Source organism: Chlorocebus sabaeus, chromosome 25 (assembly GCF_047675955.1).
Source record: "Chlorocebus sabaeus isolate Y175 chromosome 25, mChlSab1.0.hap1, whole genome shotgun sequence".
Taxonomy (NCBI): Eukaryota; Metazoa; Chordata; class Mammalia; order Primates; family Cercopithecidae; genus Chlorocebus; species Chlorocebus sabaeus.
The window spans coordinates 16,318,987-16,336,290 of NC_132928.1; the positions used below are offsets into that span (position 1 = coordinate 16,318,987).

General features: G+C 37.4%; 1 protein-coding gene across 17 annotated transcripts in view; it reads right to left on the reverse strand.

Moving 5' to 3' along the window:
- RPS6KC1 (ribosomal protein S6 kinase C1) overlaps window positions 1-17,304 on the reverse strand; it is a 217,618-nt gene that overhangs the window by 36,556 nt on the left and 163,758 nt on the right. For all 17 annotated transcript variants that reach the window (XM_007988470.3, XM_073011515.1, XM_007988471.3 and 14 more), the window contains 2 exons: window positions 8,169-8,216; window positions 6,463-6,595 (listed from right to left, as the gene is read on the reverse strand). In XM_007988470.3, the coding sequence (XP_007986661.2) occupies window positions 6,463-6,595; window positions 8,169-8,216 (181 nt within the window). The remainder of the gene's footprint in view (window positions 1-6,462; window positions 6,596-8,168; window positions 8,217-17,304) is intronic.

The following is a 17,304-nucleotide window of genomic DNA, read 5'->3' on the forward strand; positions in this document are numbered from 1 at the left end:
AATCATGTACCAACTCTGCATAGGCATTTGAACTCCTGAGTAATACAGTTAACAATCCATGATTTGGTCCTCTCCCCCTACTCAACACAGAATTCACGATGGGCTTTTCCTCGTACCATGCTTAAACTTGGAATATTTTTTTCCTAATAGTTTCCCCAGTATCTGCTTATGAAAATCTTACCTATTCTTGAAGGTCCTTCAGAATCTGTTTTCTTTTACCAATTTCTTTGTATCCCTTAACTGGACGCAATATATATCTTCTCTAATCCTCTATCATTCACCTTCATACCCTTTATGACATTTACAACATCATATTAATATTACTTTTATGCTTTTATTATCTCCTTTACGAGACTGAAAAGTCTTAATAGCTGCAGGCAGAGGATTCTATCTAGCTTGTAAAACAGGTATTAAATAAATATTTATTAAACTGAGTTATAGAAAGATAATATCTTTACAATGTTTTTGAAAACCCTTCAAGGAAAAGAATCTATAAGTAAGAATCTATAAGGATCTATAAGTATAACGTCATTTTGGGGGTCATATGTTCTTCCAAAGACATACATTAACCTTAAAAAACAACCTGTTATTGCTAAAGTGCCTAAAATTGGTCTAATTTTAAGACTATAAATGATACTTTTTTAAGTCTTTTTGAAGGACATAAAATTGTAGATATTGAACCATTTTAAGATATAAAACTAAGAATTCATAATGTTTAATTAAAATTCTCTGTCTCTCCTCAGATTTTAAATTTATTGGTTTTCTATAAGATTGCAAAGTAAGTTTGTTAATTTGCTTGGTCAGAATTAGTACTTAAATTTCATATGTATGATAAAACACTGCTATCGCAACAATCAAAATCATCTTTTGGCCAAGCAATTCAATGTGAAAAAAATCTGTCCTACATATAATTCTCAAAAAATACAACAAACAAAAACATGTATGTATAAATACATGTATTTATAGTGAGTACTGGAAACAATGTAAACATCAATAACAGCCATTTGCAAATACATAGTGCTTAACATGGACCAGATACTATTCTAAGCCTTTTACATATACAACTATTTAATCCTCACATCAACCCTATAAGGTAGATAATTAATATTATCTCTATTTTACAAATGAGGAAACTGAGGCACAGAAAGGTTAAATAACTTGCCCAAAGTCACACTAGTAATGGTGAGCCAGCATTTATATTCACACAGCATGGCTCCATAGTGCTTATTTTTAATCCCTATACTGTACTGCCTCTCTTAATACGTACCTAAATATACCGGTATATTAAAGGCGTCCAAGGTACACTGTTAAGATGGGGGAAAAAATACAAGCTCAAGGCAATATGTAACACCCATTTAAGTTTTTAAAAAATAGACAGGTAGGGAGTGAATGCTTATAAACATAAAAGAGTGCCTATTTCTGGGGAATAGGTCTAGGCAACAAAGTGAATAGGGAGGGATAATTTTTATTTTTACTTTATAAACTTCTATTTTGTTTGAATTTATTTTATAAATTAGTTTTATAATTTTAGAAAACTAATTAATAAAAGGAGAATCATTTTACTCCTTGGGGCCTTAAGTAACTTGGAGAGAAATTCTTTTCTACCTCCTTTCTATTTTGTATATCCACAGTCAGACTTTTGCAACATCTGTCTTTTAATTTGGTCTTTCATCTTTTCTCTGACTGACCCAGTATTCAACAATTATACACTGAGTACCTTCTAAATACCAAGTATTTTACTAATTCATCATACAGATGATGAATATTACATAATCCCTAAGCTGAGAAACTTAAACTCTCATGGCCTTGACTGAATACATTCTGCTTTCCCACCTTTCTCTCTCAAATAGTTTAAGAAAGGGCTTTATTAAAAGGAATAGTAAACATTTTAAACCTCTCTCCTAAAATCCTGCCTGATATATCCTAACTCTCTACTCAACATCACCTGAATATCTAATAAGCATCTCAAATTCACATGTCCAAAACAGAATCCCTGATTTTCCTTCTAAATTTACTTCTCCCACAGCTTAGTAAATGGAAACTACATTATCTCAATTATTTGAGCCAAAAACTTTGAAATCATGTAAGACAGAATCATGCCCATTCTACCTTCAAAATACATTCAGATTCTAACAACCATTCTTCACCACCTATGCCAGCACTCCCCAATCTTTTTGGCACCAGGAACCAGTTTCACGGAAGACAATTTTTTCATGGACGGGGACAGGGGTAGGGGTGAGGGTAGAAATTGTTTTGGGGTGAAACTGTTCCACCTCGGATCATTAGGCAGTAGATTCTCCTAAGGAGTGTGCAATCTAGATCCCTTGCATGTGCAGTTCACAATAGGGTTTGTGTTCCTATGAGAATCTAATGCCACTGCTGATCTGACAGGAGGCGGAGCTCAGGCAGTAATGTTCACTTGTCCGCCACTCACCTCCAGGTACCTGTCTGTGGCCAGGGGACCCCTGACCTACACCACTAATGCCCTGTCCAAGCCATCAGCATTTTCACCTAGGGTACTGCAACAACTCCCAAATTGGTCTCCCTGCTTTTCCTTCTGCTCTCCTACATTCTGTTTTCCACCAAGCAGCAAATGATCCCTATCTCATCAATCCTTTGCTCAGCATGACCCAATAATGTCTTAGCTCATTTAGAATAAAAGTCCAGTTCTTAACGTGGCCTATAATGCTACACAGGATCTGCCTGCCTGCCTCCTCACTTCTCTAAGCATTCTTCCTATCGCTCTTTCTATTCTGCTCCAGCCACACTGATCCTGCTACTTCTTGAACACCAAGCACACCCCTGCCTCTAAGCCTGTGGACCTATTTGTTTTCTCTTGTCAAGACATCCTTTCCTTACATATCTACAATGCTCCCTCTCTCGCTTCCTGAAGGTCTCTGGTCAAATGTCCCTTCTCAATAAGATGACCACCCTATATAAAAATAGCAAACCACCCGTTCTCATCCCTTTAGCATTCCCTTCCCCTTTCCTTTAGTTTTTCTCCATAGCATATTTATCTCCATCTGTCATATATTTACTTAAATATTTGCTTATTGTCTGTTCTGCTTCTATAATGTAATGTAATGTAAGCTCCATGCAGGCAAAGTCTTCTGTTTTGTTCACTGCCAAATTAGAACTATGCCTGTGTCCCAGCAAGCATTCAATCCATTTCTAATGAAATGAATAAAAAACGGAAAGAAAGAGTACAAGACACATAAATCATGAGTAGTTCTGTAAGCAATGGAAAGCTAAATCTACAAATCATAAATATTCAAAGCATTCATGTTATGGAGAAAACAACTGTTCAAGGTTTGCTTTCTCAGTAATAACTTCGCACATATGAAAAGTTACTTTTCTATGACACAGGCCAACTTCCTAATCTACGGAGGTGTCACTGATGTGTGAAAGAAAACACACTGTTCATCACCCAGTTCACTGCACTGCTCAAGCCAAATCTGAGAAATTACTGCAGATTTTCCTCTTCCTAATCTCAAATCCATCACAGGTCCCATTGACTCTCTCCTCAAACATCTCGACTGGTGCCCCAGAAGGCTAAGCCAGCAGCACCTTTTGACTAGCCTCCAGTATTAGCCTTTTTACTGCTTCTATTTTTACCTTTCTACAACGCATTCCCCATACAAGAGCCAGTGAACTTTTTAAAATGTAAATCAGATTGTGTCACCCCTCAAGAAGTCCAACGGTTTCCCAATGCACTTGAATAAAAGCCAAAGTCCCTACTCTGCTGCACAAGGCTCCTGTCTACATCTCCAACAGCCTCACGTACCAACAAGTGCCTCACGTTGTCCTCGCTCTGCTCCATTCCAACCAAATGATGCCTTTCCTGGTCATCAAACATCCCGTTTATTTTTACACTCATCCCTGTACCTGTATCTTACATTCAAATGATTGTTTCTTTTGCCATTTAGAACTTCTCTTAAATGCCACCTTCTCAGAGAGGGCTCCCTCGACTACTTAATTCAACATAGTCCCCCAGTTGTTATCTGTTAGATCTCCCTCTGTTAAAGATCTGTATAGCTCCTGTCAGGCGCGGTGGCTCACGCCTATAATCCCAGCACTTTGGGAGGCTGAGGCGGGCGGATCACAAGGTCAGGAGATCGAGACCACGGTGAAACTCCATCTCTACTAAAAATACAAAAAAAAATTGGCCGGGCGCGGTGGCGGGTGCCTGTAGTCCCAGCTACTCAGGAGTCTAAGGCAGGAGAATGGCATGGTCCCGGGAGGCGGAGCTTGCAGTGAGCCAAGATGGCACCACTGCACTCCAGCCTGGGGGACAGAGCGAGACTCCGTCTCAAAAAAAAAAAAAAAAAAAAGATCTGTATAGTTCCTTTTATTATCCAATGTTCTCTTGCTTTTTGTTTTTCTGTTTGACTTTTCACAACAAGAATTTAAGTTTCAGGCCTGGCGTGCTGGCTCACACCTGCAATCCCAGCATTTTGGGAGGCTGAGGCGGAAGAATCACTTGAGGCCAGGAGTTTAAGACCAACTTGGGCAACACGGAGAGACCCAATCTCTACAAAAACTTTAAAAACTTAGCCAGGGATTACATGGTGCACGCATGTAATCCCAGCTAAGGCAGGAGATCACTTGAGCCCAAGAGTTCAAGGTTACGGTGAGCTATGATTGTACCATAGCACTCTAACCTAGGAAACACAGCAAGACCCTGACCACCCCAACCAAAAAAAAAAAAAGAATGTTCTTGTCTTGTTCACCTAAAAAGGAGCCTACTATACAGTACATGCTCAATAAATTTACTGAATAGTTAATTAATCCAGAGTCTCTATTTGCATTGTAATTTACTATCTTTATATTATAAAACCATCTTAAAATTAAACAATAGACACCTAAAATGAATGGTCAAAAGAGACAAATTTTATGGTCATGTGACCATTCAAAGTCAGGTATGGTCGATAGTAAAGAAAGATCTAAAATAGTAGAAAATTTAAAAGTCATAAGTCTACGACTTTAAAAGATTATAAAAATTTTCCACACTATTCAAGTAAAATCAATTGAAACATCAGCTTCAAGAGGTATAAGGGATAGTGAGAAGATGGTAGAAAAAAACTGAAAAATGATTTGGAGAAGGAAAAGGAAGAGGAAGAAGAGGAAGATACAGCTACAAATAACAGAGGTAAGCTAAGATTGAAAATTTTGCCATAGATAATCTCCAACATGAATAATCCATACTGGGTAATAGAATATTGACTATAATTACATTCATCCTACTGACCTTGTTCTAAATTATTATGGATTATTACTACGCAAGTTATTTTGTTCCACACCAGAGGTGGCTGTATTTCGCTATCAGATGACATGACCTCTAATTCAATAATGTCTGTAATGCACTGGTATCCTCAGATAAAAGCTGTCTATAATGTCTGAACAAAGGTGAATTAGTTATCCAATTCACACACACAATTAACTCTCTTAATACCTGAGAGACCAGAGAGCCCCTTCTGAATTTCCTATTAAATACTGCATATGGAGGTCTTCCCTCCATCTGTAGTTATCTTGTGCTGTACTTCACAATAAACAATATTGTTTATTGCCCCCATCAAAAATCTTGCATTCGTTAATCATATGAGACCTCATTCCAGAAAGCAATGACTTCTTTTCCTAAAAAATTGTATTAAATACAAATGTTATGCCTATTAGTAAAGTACGATAGTTATATAAAAATAATGGCTTCACGAAATATGGGAAACAATTAAAATTTTTTTACTATTTTACGAACACCTCTTAAAAGTCAAGTGGCAATATGTATTAAGTGAATTTATATTTATGTGTGTTTTCAGTCATCCTAAATAAAAAACTATTTATTTAAATTCAAGTATTAAAGGACAAAAAAAAAATCAAAACATAGTATTTTTTGCCACCTGTTCCCTCTACAAAGAGCTGAAATTTCATAAATAGTTTGAAGGCAGAGAACTATGCCTCTGCTTTGTATCCATATGTGATGCCAATGGCTGTATTCATAAAAACTCAGATCAGAATAACTAGGTAACGTCAAATGTTAAGCAAACACCCTTGACTTCTAAAAGAAGGAGGTAATTAATTAATTCTTCAGGGGATGCTTTTCATTTTAGTCATCTAACATAATGTATCCTTTCAGCAGGGAACAAGCGAACAAAATATCACTAAAATAAAATCTAGCTCTCTTACCACACATTCACATTAAAGTTCTCATTATATTAGGTAAATTTCATGAGAAAGTAAGTAGTGAGGTAAATTTACAAATGGTACCATAGTTCACATGAAATCTGCTGTTCACCTGGGTTTTCATTTTCCCTCACAACTCAAAGTAGGGAGGTAGAGCAGAGGAATAGGAAATGGTTTCTTAAACATGTTTCATATATTCTATCTGCTCATGAAATGACAGAGAGAAACTGAAAGCTAAGTAGGTGACATTCTTCACTGCGTAAACAATCCAAGCTACAAACCAACCTTCCGCATGCTGCAGCACAAGAAATACTGACTCCTCAGAGATGATGTACTTATGCAGACACACCATGTTGGGCACACAGCGGGGGATGATGGTCTTTCTGTTCCTGCTGTATTCGCTGCTTTTCCTTAGACCCTGACAGAGAACAAAAAGGTCAGTTGTATCCTCAGTTGCCTTTGGAGCCTGCTGTGCTCTGTGTTTATCAACCAAACTAATCTATCCGAGTTACTCTGGGCTTCAGAGAAACCACTCATCTGCTGCTCTATGCCCCCCAGTCCCTGGAGGCTCTGCTGATGGCATCTGGCGTGATTCCAGAGAAGGAAGATGCCACAAAGCTGCCATTAAAATCAATTACGTGGGTCAGTGTTTTTATTAGAGATGCTCTCAAACTAAGCCATCAGGATGACACACAGTTATTTCTCTGTGACCTTTTCTTAAGCTTTATTTTACTTATCTATATCTTTAAAGCAGTAGACATTGTAAGACCAATGCAAACTCCTGAGACATAAAAGGTATTCTTAGATTAAGCAGGCAATTTTAAAATCCCATCCCCTAGAAGTGCAAACAATATTAAGTCTTCTTACAAGGAATAAGGTTTGTCTATTTTCTGGTGTCATACTCTGTTTTTAAAAACTGGAGAAATGTCAATGATAATGTATATTCACACACACACACACACACACATACACACACACGTGTTTCAGTATGTGTCAATGTGACCTACTGCCATGCCTTATCAGCAAAAGAAAAAGTATCAGAAAAAGAAATATAAAATTAATAAAATCATCTTCTGAATGCTGTGAAAATGCTTAAATTAGGATATTTTCAGAATATGTACTAGCACAGTCCATTCCAAACACAATTTCAAAATTTCAAAATTGAGGGTTCTTTCTCTCCTGATTAATTTAGTTATAAATTACATTATGTATAGAATCAAAATTGAATTTAGATCAAAAAGAGGACCAGGAATGTAGATAATGCTTTCCCAAAATACCTGTAACAAGACTTTAAGGCAAAATTTTAGCTCTTAAGAACTGTAGTGATAACTGAAGGTGAGACTGTGTGTAGTCTTTACGATTATAAAAAATGTTCTTGAGATGTATTTACACACTACACATTCAAACACCACGAAATGGTTCTTCAATTTATCCAAATTATTTCCTCCATACTCTGTATCAAAAAAAAATTGTTAAATGCATGCTATCAACCATGATGGAAGGATAGAAAAAAAAAGGTAAATAAATATCACCAGAAACAACATTAAAGGACATTCAAAACCTAGGGGGGAAATATTAACTACTTAGTTAGCATTAACTAAATACTAACTAAAATATTTTCTTTCAGAAGCATAATTTGAAATCAAAATTTTAAATTCATTAAACATACAAATTTTACTTACTCTTTTTTTTTTTGAAACAGGGTCTCACTCTTGTTGCCCAGGCTGGAGTGCAATGGTGCAATCTTGGTTCACTGCAATCTCTGCCTCCTGGGTTCATTCGATTCTCCTGCCTAAGCCTCCCGAGTAGCTGGGATTATAGGCGCCCACCATTACACTCGGCTAATTTTTGTATTTTTAGTACAGACGGGGTTTCACCATGTTGGCCAGGCCAGGATGGTCTCGAACTCCTGAACTTAGGTGATCTGCCTACCTCAGCCTCCCAAAGTGCTGGGATTATAGGCACCGCACCTGGCTACAAATTTTACTTACTTTTAAAATGAAAGTCTGTTCTGTCCTTGTGTCCATTACAAGTAAAACCTACATAAAAGACATGAGTAATAATTTATTAACAATACAATGAAACATTAACTCTTAGCTTTAAACTAAACTTTAAGAGTGGGGCAGGGCTGAAATTTAATCCCCTCCCCAAAATTGTTCATTTCTGAATAATTTTTTTAAGTTGGCAAATTATAGAATCAAAATAACCTTATCCAAGATAGGTTTTATTATGGTTTCCTTTTCTAAAAATGACATATTTTAGAAACATTCCTGTTTCCTAAAGTATTTTAAAATGTATTTCTTAGAAGTAAAGGACATATTATTTTAAACAGTTTTCCCTCTTGGAACATATATGATCAACAGGAAGTGGTTCAAAAAAAATTGTTCAAGTCTCAATTTTTTTCCTAAAATCTCCTATGTAGCAACTTGCTATAATGTGATCTCAATAACTCAGGCTCTAGCCTAAGGCATCCTTTTGGTACCACTTCACCCTGGATTCACCTTAACACCTCTTTCCACCAAATCCTATCAGCTCTGTCTTCAAAATGTATCCTGAATCTGAACTCACCTTACCATTTCCACAGTTAATACTCTGATTCAAGCAAAGACCAGCTCTTACCTAACTTGTAACTACGGTGTCCCAACTGACTTCCCTGCTTCCATCTGTGCTGCCCTGTGGTCTATCCTCAAAGCAGCAGCCAGGGTTTCCTTTTTAAAACATAAGTTAGAACATGGCACTCTTCTTATCTCACTGAGAGAAAAAGCTTAAGCCCATAAAATGACCTCAAGACCCTTCATAACCTCTCACACACTGCCCCCTTAAACTACTCACTCCCACCCCTCATCTTGATGGATAAAATAAATTAACAGAAGTATGAAATCATCCCACCCTATGAAGGCTTTATTATTTTGGAAATACTACAATAGCAAAGATTGGTAAACTTTTTCTTTAAAGGGCCAGACTGTAAATATTTGGGGCTCTGCAGGCCTATGCAGTCTCTGTTACAGCTTTTCAACTTTGTCATTATACAACAAAAGCAGCTGCAGACTGAAATTGGCCATGGGAGGAGGATTTGTACTACAGAAATCAGCAAACACTGCAAATGAGCCTCTTCACCCTACCAGAGAGCTGTCAAATATCTACCAGCCCACCACTGGATAAGGAGAGACAGAAATTAAGGATGGAAAAAAAGATGTTAAGCTTGAAAAAAATAAAGAATTTTTAAAAGGTGAGAAGAAACAGAAAGTTGAGATGGGAAACCAGTTTGAGAAGATGAAAAATTCCATTTTAGATAATCAAGTTGAAAAAATAGTGACAACTTCATCTTTGTCTTCTGAGTGTCTGACCTACACTACTTAAATTTCCATTAATTTCAATACAGTATTCTCACAGGTACCTCATATCCTCTTCCCAAGGCCCTGCCTTCACCAAACAAACACACACACAGCCTGCTTCTCCTCCTATAGTACTAAGTAAGACCATCTTCCATGCATGCTCTGAAACAGCGGTCTAAGTTACTGTCAACTCTCTCCTGTCTCCCACCTTCGGAACAAGTGACTGATCCAGTATTCAACAATTATACACTGATCACCTTCTAAATACCAAGTATTTAGAATCAATTCTAAACCAATCAAATCAATTCTACCTCCTAAGCACTTCTCTTATCCACCCTCTATTCTCTAATCTGCCATATTTTAAGCATTTACTATGTGCTATACTTTACCCATGTGTAATCCATATTAATCCTCCCAACAAGTCAATGATTTATTTTGTTTTATTTTATTTTCATTGAGACTGGGTCTCACTCTGCTACCCACGCTAGAGTGCCGTGGTGTGATTTTAGCTCACTGCAGCCTCAACCTCCCAGGTTCAAACGATCCTCCCACTTCAGTCTCCCAAGTAGCTGGTTCTACAGGCATGTGCCACAATGCCTGGATGAATCTTTTTTTTTTTTTTCCCGTAAGACAGGGGTCTCACTGTATTGCCTAGGCTTGTCTTGAACTCCTGGGCTCAAGTGATCCACCTGCCTTGGCCTCTCAAAGTGCTGAGATTACAGGGATAAGCCACCAGGTCTGGCCCAGTGAAATAATTTTACCATCCTATTCTACATTAAAAGACATTACAGACATGTCTTCTTGTGGACATAAGACATTCTTACTATGTAGAAGCTATAAAGGTCGGTAACAGTATCTAACAAATGTGAGGATTTCAGTAAGATAATCTTATAAAAGTACAGCCAGTTGCTATTACTGCTATCACTATTATTGCTTCTTTTTCCCTGAAATGTTCCCCCAGCCACTTATCAAACAAGTATGCATCTTTCCATACACAGCACAAATGTCACTCTATCTCTCAATAATACTGACTACTTTCTTCCTTTCTTCTGCTGTTTTACACGCACCAACATCTATTACAGCATCTCTAACCCTTCAATTTGGGGGTCTGTCTCCCAATGAGACTTCAAGCTCTTTATGGGCATGCGGTAAGGCAGGATAATGGGCCCCAAAGATGTTCATACCCTAAGAATCCCCAGCATTTGTGAACGTGCTACGTTACTGGCAAAAAGGCCTTTGCAGATATAATTAAGGTACGGACCTTAAAACAGAGAGATTACACTGGATTATCTGGGTGGGTTCCAAAATATCATATGAATCCATTTCAAAAACAGAGACCTATCTTCTACAAAAAGAAATGCAAAGCACAGAAATGATATGGCTGAAAGGAAAATCATATTCAAAACATGGAAGGGATGCATGGCTGCTGGATCTCAGGTGCAAAGGCCCACATGCAAGAACTGAAGAGAGGCTTCTAGGATCTCATAGCAAGCCTAAGAAGGAACCTAGGCAACTTATAGGAGTACAGAGCAGTCCTTGGCTGACAGCCAGCAAAGAAACAGAGTTCAGTCCTACACCTCTATGGAAAGAACAGAATTCAGTCAACAACCTGAATGAGCTTGGAAGCAGATTCCTCTCCTGAGCCTCCAGTAAGGAATACAGCCTTGCCAGCACGTTGATTTCAAACCAGCAACTGTGTTAGACTTCTGACCTATAGAACTTTAATAATTTAGTTGTTATACACTGCCAACTTTGTGGTAATTTGTTATGACAGCAATAGAAAACCAATAGCATAAAAATTATTCTATCACAGAATACACTGTTCTCACACAGTGAATGTTTAATAAACATATGGTTAGTGAATTCAAGTATAAAAGTTTGTAAGGTAGATGACGACATGGGAATAGAGCTTAGAAAATAAGTCGGTACTAATGATTTATATTTGAGCATTCTCCATAAAGATAAAAACTAAAGACACAAGAATGAATCCCACTGGAACACTTCCTTTATTTCAGGCACTGTGCTGGGCTTTAAGGAATTAAATCATGTAACTCTCTCAACAATCCAAAGAGGTAGGTATCTTTTATTAATCAAGTTTACAGATAAGGAAATAAACATAAAACTGATTGTACCTCTCTGGAGTGCACTCTGAAACACTAGAACTTCTTTAACCTCAGGACTTTGTCCATACTCACAAAGATAATAAGTGGTAGAGGGTGGTCTGGCTCCAGGTTTCTTTCTCTTTAACTGCTAAGCTACACTATTTATTTCTGAATTTTGAAAATATACATAGTTGAAATATTGTGAGTAAATATGACAATAACCAAAAGTGTAGTGAGAAAAGTACAAAGAGAAAACATGGTGGTTCAGATGACAGAGAAAGAGGATGCTTAAGATGAGTGTAATCTCTGTCAAACAACAGGGAGAAGCCACGAAGAATGAGGACTGAGAAACCATCACTGGTTAGGGCAGTTAGGAAGTCATATGTAACTTTCAATACAGCATTGTACAGTGAACTGCTGAGGATAAAAGCCAGATTGCACGGAGTTAATAATGAGTGATAAGAAAATAGAGGTGACATATATAAGCCTTTCAATAGTAAAGTATGTCAGAAGAAGGAAAAACACTAAAACGAAATAGTGGGATCATCAGTTGAAACAAAGGGTTTGACTTTTATTATTTTTCAGATGGGATAGACTTATTCTTTCCATAGCTGCCCTTTGAGTTATAATCAACACAAATCTTGAGCCTCCAAAATATGAAAACACATCTGTGAACTTTAAGAGTTAAATCAACATACCAAGAATGTAAAAGGAGGCACCATGGCCCTCTTTCTGCAAAGGAGAGCTCAATAAACATATTTTGAACATCTGTTGAATCTGTGAAGACATTTAGTGTTTCTTCAGTCTCATTTGTTTTTATATGAGGTGTGACTTTTTTTTTTTTGAGACGGAGTCTTGCTCTGTTGCCCAGACTGAAGTGCAGTGGGACGATCTTGGCTCACTGCAAGTCCCGCCTCCTGGATTCACGCCATTCTCCTGCCTCAGCTTCCCAAGTAGCTCGGACTACAGGTGCCCGCCACCACGCCTGGCTAATTTTTTGTATTTTTAGTAAAGACGGGGTTTCACCGTGTTAGCCAGGATGGTCTCGATCTCCTGACCTTGTCAACCGCCTGCCTTGGCCTCCCAAAGTGCTGGGATTACAGGCGTGAGCCATCGCGCCCAGCCTATATAAGGTGCGACTGTTAAGTCACTTACCAGAAAGCCAATTCTATTTGAACAAGACACATCTATACGAAGTACAACACATCTCACTAGGTAAAACGCATGGAAGCTGTACAATCAAAAGAAAGAACTTCTCCCTATAAAAAGCCTCTTAATTGACTCAACAAAATATACCTGCATAAATCAGGAGTGACACCTCTTTACTGATCTCACGTAGCCATGAATCATGAAGCAGATCAGATAAAAAGGTCAAACTGGCTGGGCGCAGTGGCTCATGCCTGTAATGAGGCATAAGCCACTTTGGGAGGCCAAGGTGGATGGATCACCTGAGGTCAGGAGTTCAAGACCAGCCATGGCCAACATGGTGAAACCTCATCTCTACTAAAAATACAAAAATTAGCCGGGCATGGTGGTGGGCACCTGTAATCCCAGCTCCTCGGGAGGGTGAGGCATGAGAATCGCTTGAATCGGGAGGCAGAGGCTGCAGTGAGTTGAGATCATGCCACTTCCACACTCCAGCCTAGGCAACAGAGTGAGACTCCATCTCCCCCCAAAAAAAAAAAAAAAACAAAAAAACAAATTAAGATGGATAAACAAGGCTGGGAAATGCTGCTTTGTTTATATTTTCTTCTCCTACGAAGTTTGTGTGCAACTAGACAACGTTCACATTGAGGCAATAAACACAAGAACATATGTGATTTTTTAAAAATGTGCCCTTTGACTGTCAATTTCTCCCAAACAGGTGTTGGCTAAATGATTATAAATTGGCCTCTGGATACACCTCTTCAACTGAGCCGTACAGGGCTGGTGATAATATAATTAGACCCAAAAACATCAGGCTGGTGAATGCTTTCCATCTGTTTGGCAATAATGTTTAGTTAACAATAGTCTTTAAAAGAAGCACCTTCAACTTCAGTTCTTAAAGTTATTTATAGAGCCATTCTTAACACACCAGCACTCCTGCTAACAAGAGCTTTAGCCACTTGGAAATTATTAGCCATACAGCTGTACACAAAGAGAAACGACTGCATTTAACATCTGTATCTTTCCAAATTTACACGCTTCAACCTCATTTAAAGTCATTTCTTAATGAACAGTGCTATGGTGCTGCATTAATATTATAGTTGCATGCACAAAGATCATAAGGAGCCAAACACTTTTTTTAATGCCAACAGTAGGCCAATCTGTAATGGAACTGTCAGCATAAAGGACAAAATAATAGCTTCTTTAACCCTCAAACAGAATTTGTTCATTTGTAGACTAGAACACATCAATTTAAAAACTGCTCATGGGTTTGCTCACCTTTATAAAGACAAAAATCTAATTTGTACTAGCTTGATACAATTGTCTTTCCAATAAAAGCCTCCTAAAACCATCTTTTATTTCATGATAAAACAAGTACTATAACTAAAACTGTCATGAAATAATTATCTTGGATAGCATACCTTATTGAAAGAATACAATTAGTGTGTTTCTCCCTTTCATTTTTCACACTTACTTATCAGCCCTATATTAGCATATGGTCTAACAGAAGAGATTACTTCATCTTTGCCCATACTAATACATGAAATAACAGCTCCTAACTTGAGGGAGGGTGCAGGGTGGGGGGAAGCAGACAACTTATTCCTTAAGGATTAGCCTCATCTGTTCTTCAATTCCAACAGCACAGTGAAACCTGCCCACTTTTCTTTCATAATAGTAGTAGGAAAAGCTCCAACTGATTACAGGTTAGAGTCTATTCGTTAACTAGAATTAAGAAAGGAGTAATATTTAAGTAGGCAACCATCTTTGCAAAGAAAAGAGGGAGAAGGGGTACATCAAAAGTATCAAATGATGATTATTTTTAAGCATAGAAAGAAAAATAATATGGAGAAGAGAAAAGAGATATGCTACTACGAAGAAACTATGACTGTGGTGAATAAGTGTGGAGAGTTCCCTTCAGTGGGGATTAAGTGTCTCCCCATTCATGAATCTTAAGATATTTAATTTAAATGTTGACAATGGAAGTTTGGAAGTCCCTGAAAATAACTTCAGCTCCAATTCCTTTTAAAAGAAAGATTACTTGGGTAATTTGAGGGAACGTCTGTCTCTACTTTGGTGCCAGTTACTTCATGGGACTCCAGAACAATTAATACTAGTTAAAATAATGCTTCGGTCTACAGAAAATTAGTACAACCACCATGGAAAACATTATGGAGATTCCTTAAAGAACTAAAAGTAGAACTACCATTCGATCCAGCAATCTCACTATTGGGTAGCTACCCAAAGAAAAAGAAGTCATTATATGAAAAAGACACATGCATATACATGTTTACAGCAGCACAATTAGCAACTCCAAAGATACTGAACCAACCTAAGTGCCCAGCGACCAATGAGTGGATAAAGAAAATGTGGTATATATACTCCATAGAATACTACTCAGTCATAAAAGGGAATGAAATAATGTCTTTTGCCGCAACTTGGATGAAGGTGAAGGCCATTACTCTAAGTGAAGTAACTCAGGAATGGAAAACCAAATACCGTATGTTCTCGTAAGTGGGAGCTAAGCTATGAGGATGCAAAGGCATTTAAGAGTGATCTAATGGACTTTGGGGACACAGGAGGGAAGGTTGAGAGGTGGGTGAGGGATAAAATACTACGTATTGGGTACAGGGTACACTGCTTGAGTAATGGATGCACTTAAATCTCAGAAACCAACACTAAAGAACTGATCTGTATAAACAAAACCACCAGTACCCCAAAAACTATTGGAAAAAAGAAAAGAAACAAAAAGACTACAGGACAAACACAGAGCATCCCTTAATGGTGTCACATATAATCTGATTTGTGTTTGCTGCTTATAATTTGAATGAGATATCAACTGTGTTAAGTCATGCTCCTGGTAATTTATATATAAATAATGATAACAGAAAGAATAAAATCAACACAACAAAGAAACTAGAGAAAATATTACAAGCCCAATTTTGCATGTAAGAGTTTTTCCCAACATACTTTCATATGAACATGATTGCACTTACTATACTCTCTTTCAAAAATAGTCCATACTTGACTAGTATTAGATCTGAATTTTTAACTAGATGGGCAAATTTACAAAAGCTTTACCAGCTATATATCCTTGTATATAAATGGTTTTGAACAACAAACCTAGAGCATTAAAACTTTGCTTTCCTCCCCTAACACCATGCATGATTATCAAATGTTATTCGTATTTTCTGCTAAAATAAAACTCATTTTGTATTCTTAAAACATCCAAAATGCGTTTCTACTCTTAATCCCACACCTTATTTTCATGAGGCATCTTTATAAAAATGCAACTACTAGAAAACAAGGAATAGTACTCGGCGACCTTTAATATCAAGAATTCTCCAACTGCGGTCTAACTTCTCTTTCTTTGGCATCAGAAAGCCAGCAATGTTCCCTGTACCATTGCCCAGCAACTCCAAAAGCAAAAGATGTTGCTCCTACAGCGTTAGTCCATCAGAAGCTGCACCATCAAGAGCATCAGCACGAACAGACCATGCAGAGACACTTCTCTCATGTTATGCCATGAAACCAATCTGTCTTTGGTTTCGTAAGTTTTCCACTGATGAAAATGCAAGCTTAAACAGTAAAATTTGACATGGATACTTATAACTCCAGTCTAAAAGATATTTTCAGCTACTACTCTTAAGGATACATTTTAAATTGAGAAAAATATATAAGGTACCTCTAAGATTTATGGGTAACAAAGAAAATCCTTTGGAGCCTTACCAGTGTTTTATTTGTGCTAGAACTTCCCACATAGCAGATTATCATGAAGTGAACAAATAATCCGAAAAGGTTAGCAATGTTCCCTGTACCCACTGCTCAGTAACTCCAAAAGCAAAATATGTTGCGCCTACAGCTTTAGCTCATCAGAAGTCGCTGCATCAATTTCTGCAAAGTTAACAAAGTTAAGAATGTCGGAGTCAAGAATCACCAACTAATTTAGAACAAAATGAAATATCTCTTTGAGGCAGGTTGAGTTCTTCAGGCTCCTATTTGATCCAGAAATACCTTCAAAGGTAGAAAAAAACAGAGCAAATCTACCAGAATTATATGAAGATTGTACTTAAAATACACATCTCTTCATAGTTATTAAAATCCAAAATGCCATAATTCAAAATATACTCTGTTTATTCAAATACCTGGGATTCCTAAAAGCATCCTATTTTTCAATTTATGTAGTTATCTTATTTATCTTAACTACCAAGGAACTGGGGCAGAAACAGAGGAAAAAGAACCAGGTTAGGAAGAATAAGTAACATAAGACTAAACTGGTAAATAACTACTTCTATAAGAACACAACGAATTGTAGAGTTCTTTAAACTCCCAGACATTCACAATTTAGTATGCTAATTTTTAATTAAAAGATATTTCAGCAGTGAAAGCTCTTTCATATGCACTACTGATTCTTCATCAAACGTTAACTTTCCAACTTAACACCAGTTTAGCCGGTGGCAGCCTGAAGGTTTACCATCTGCTGCTACCCAAAGTCACTGTGGCCACCTTCAGAACATATGCATCAAAGCCCCGAGATAAGAGACTGA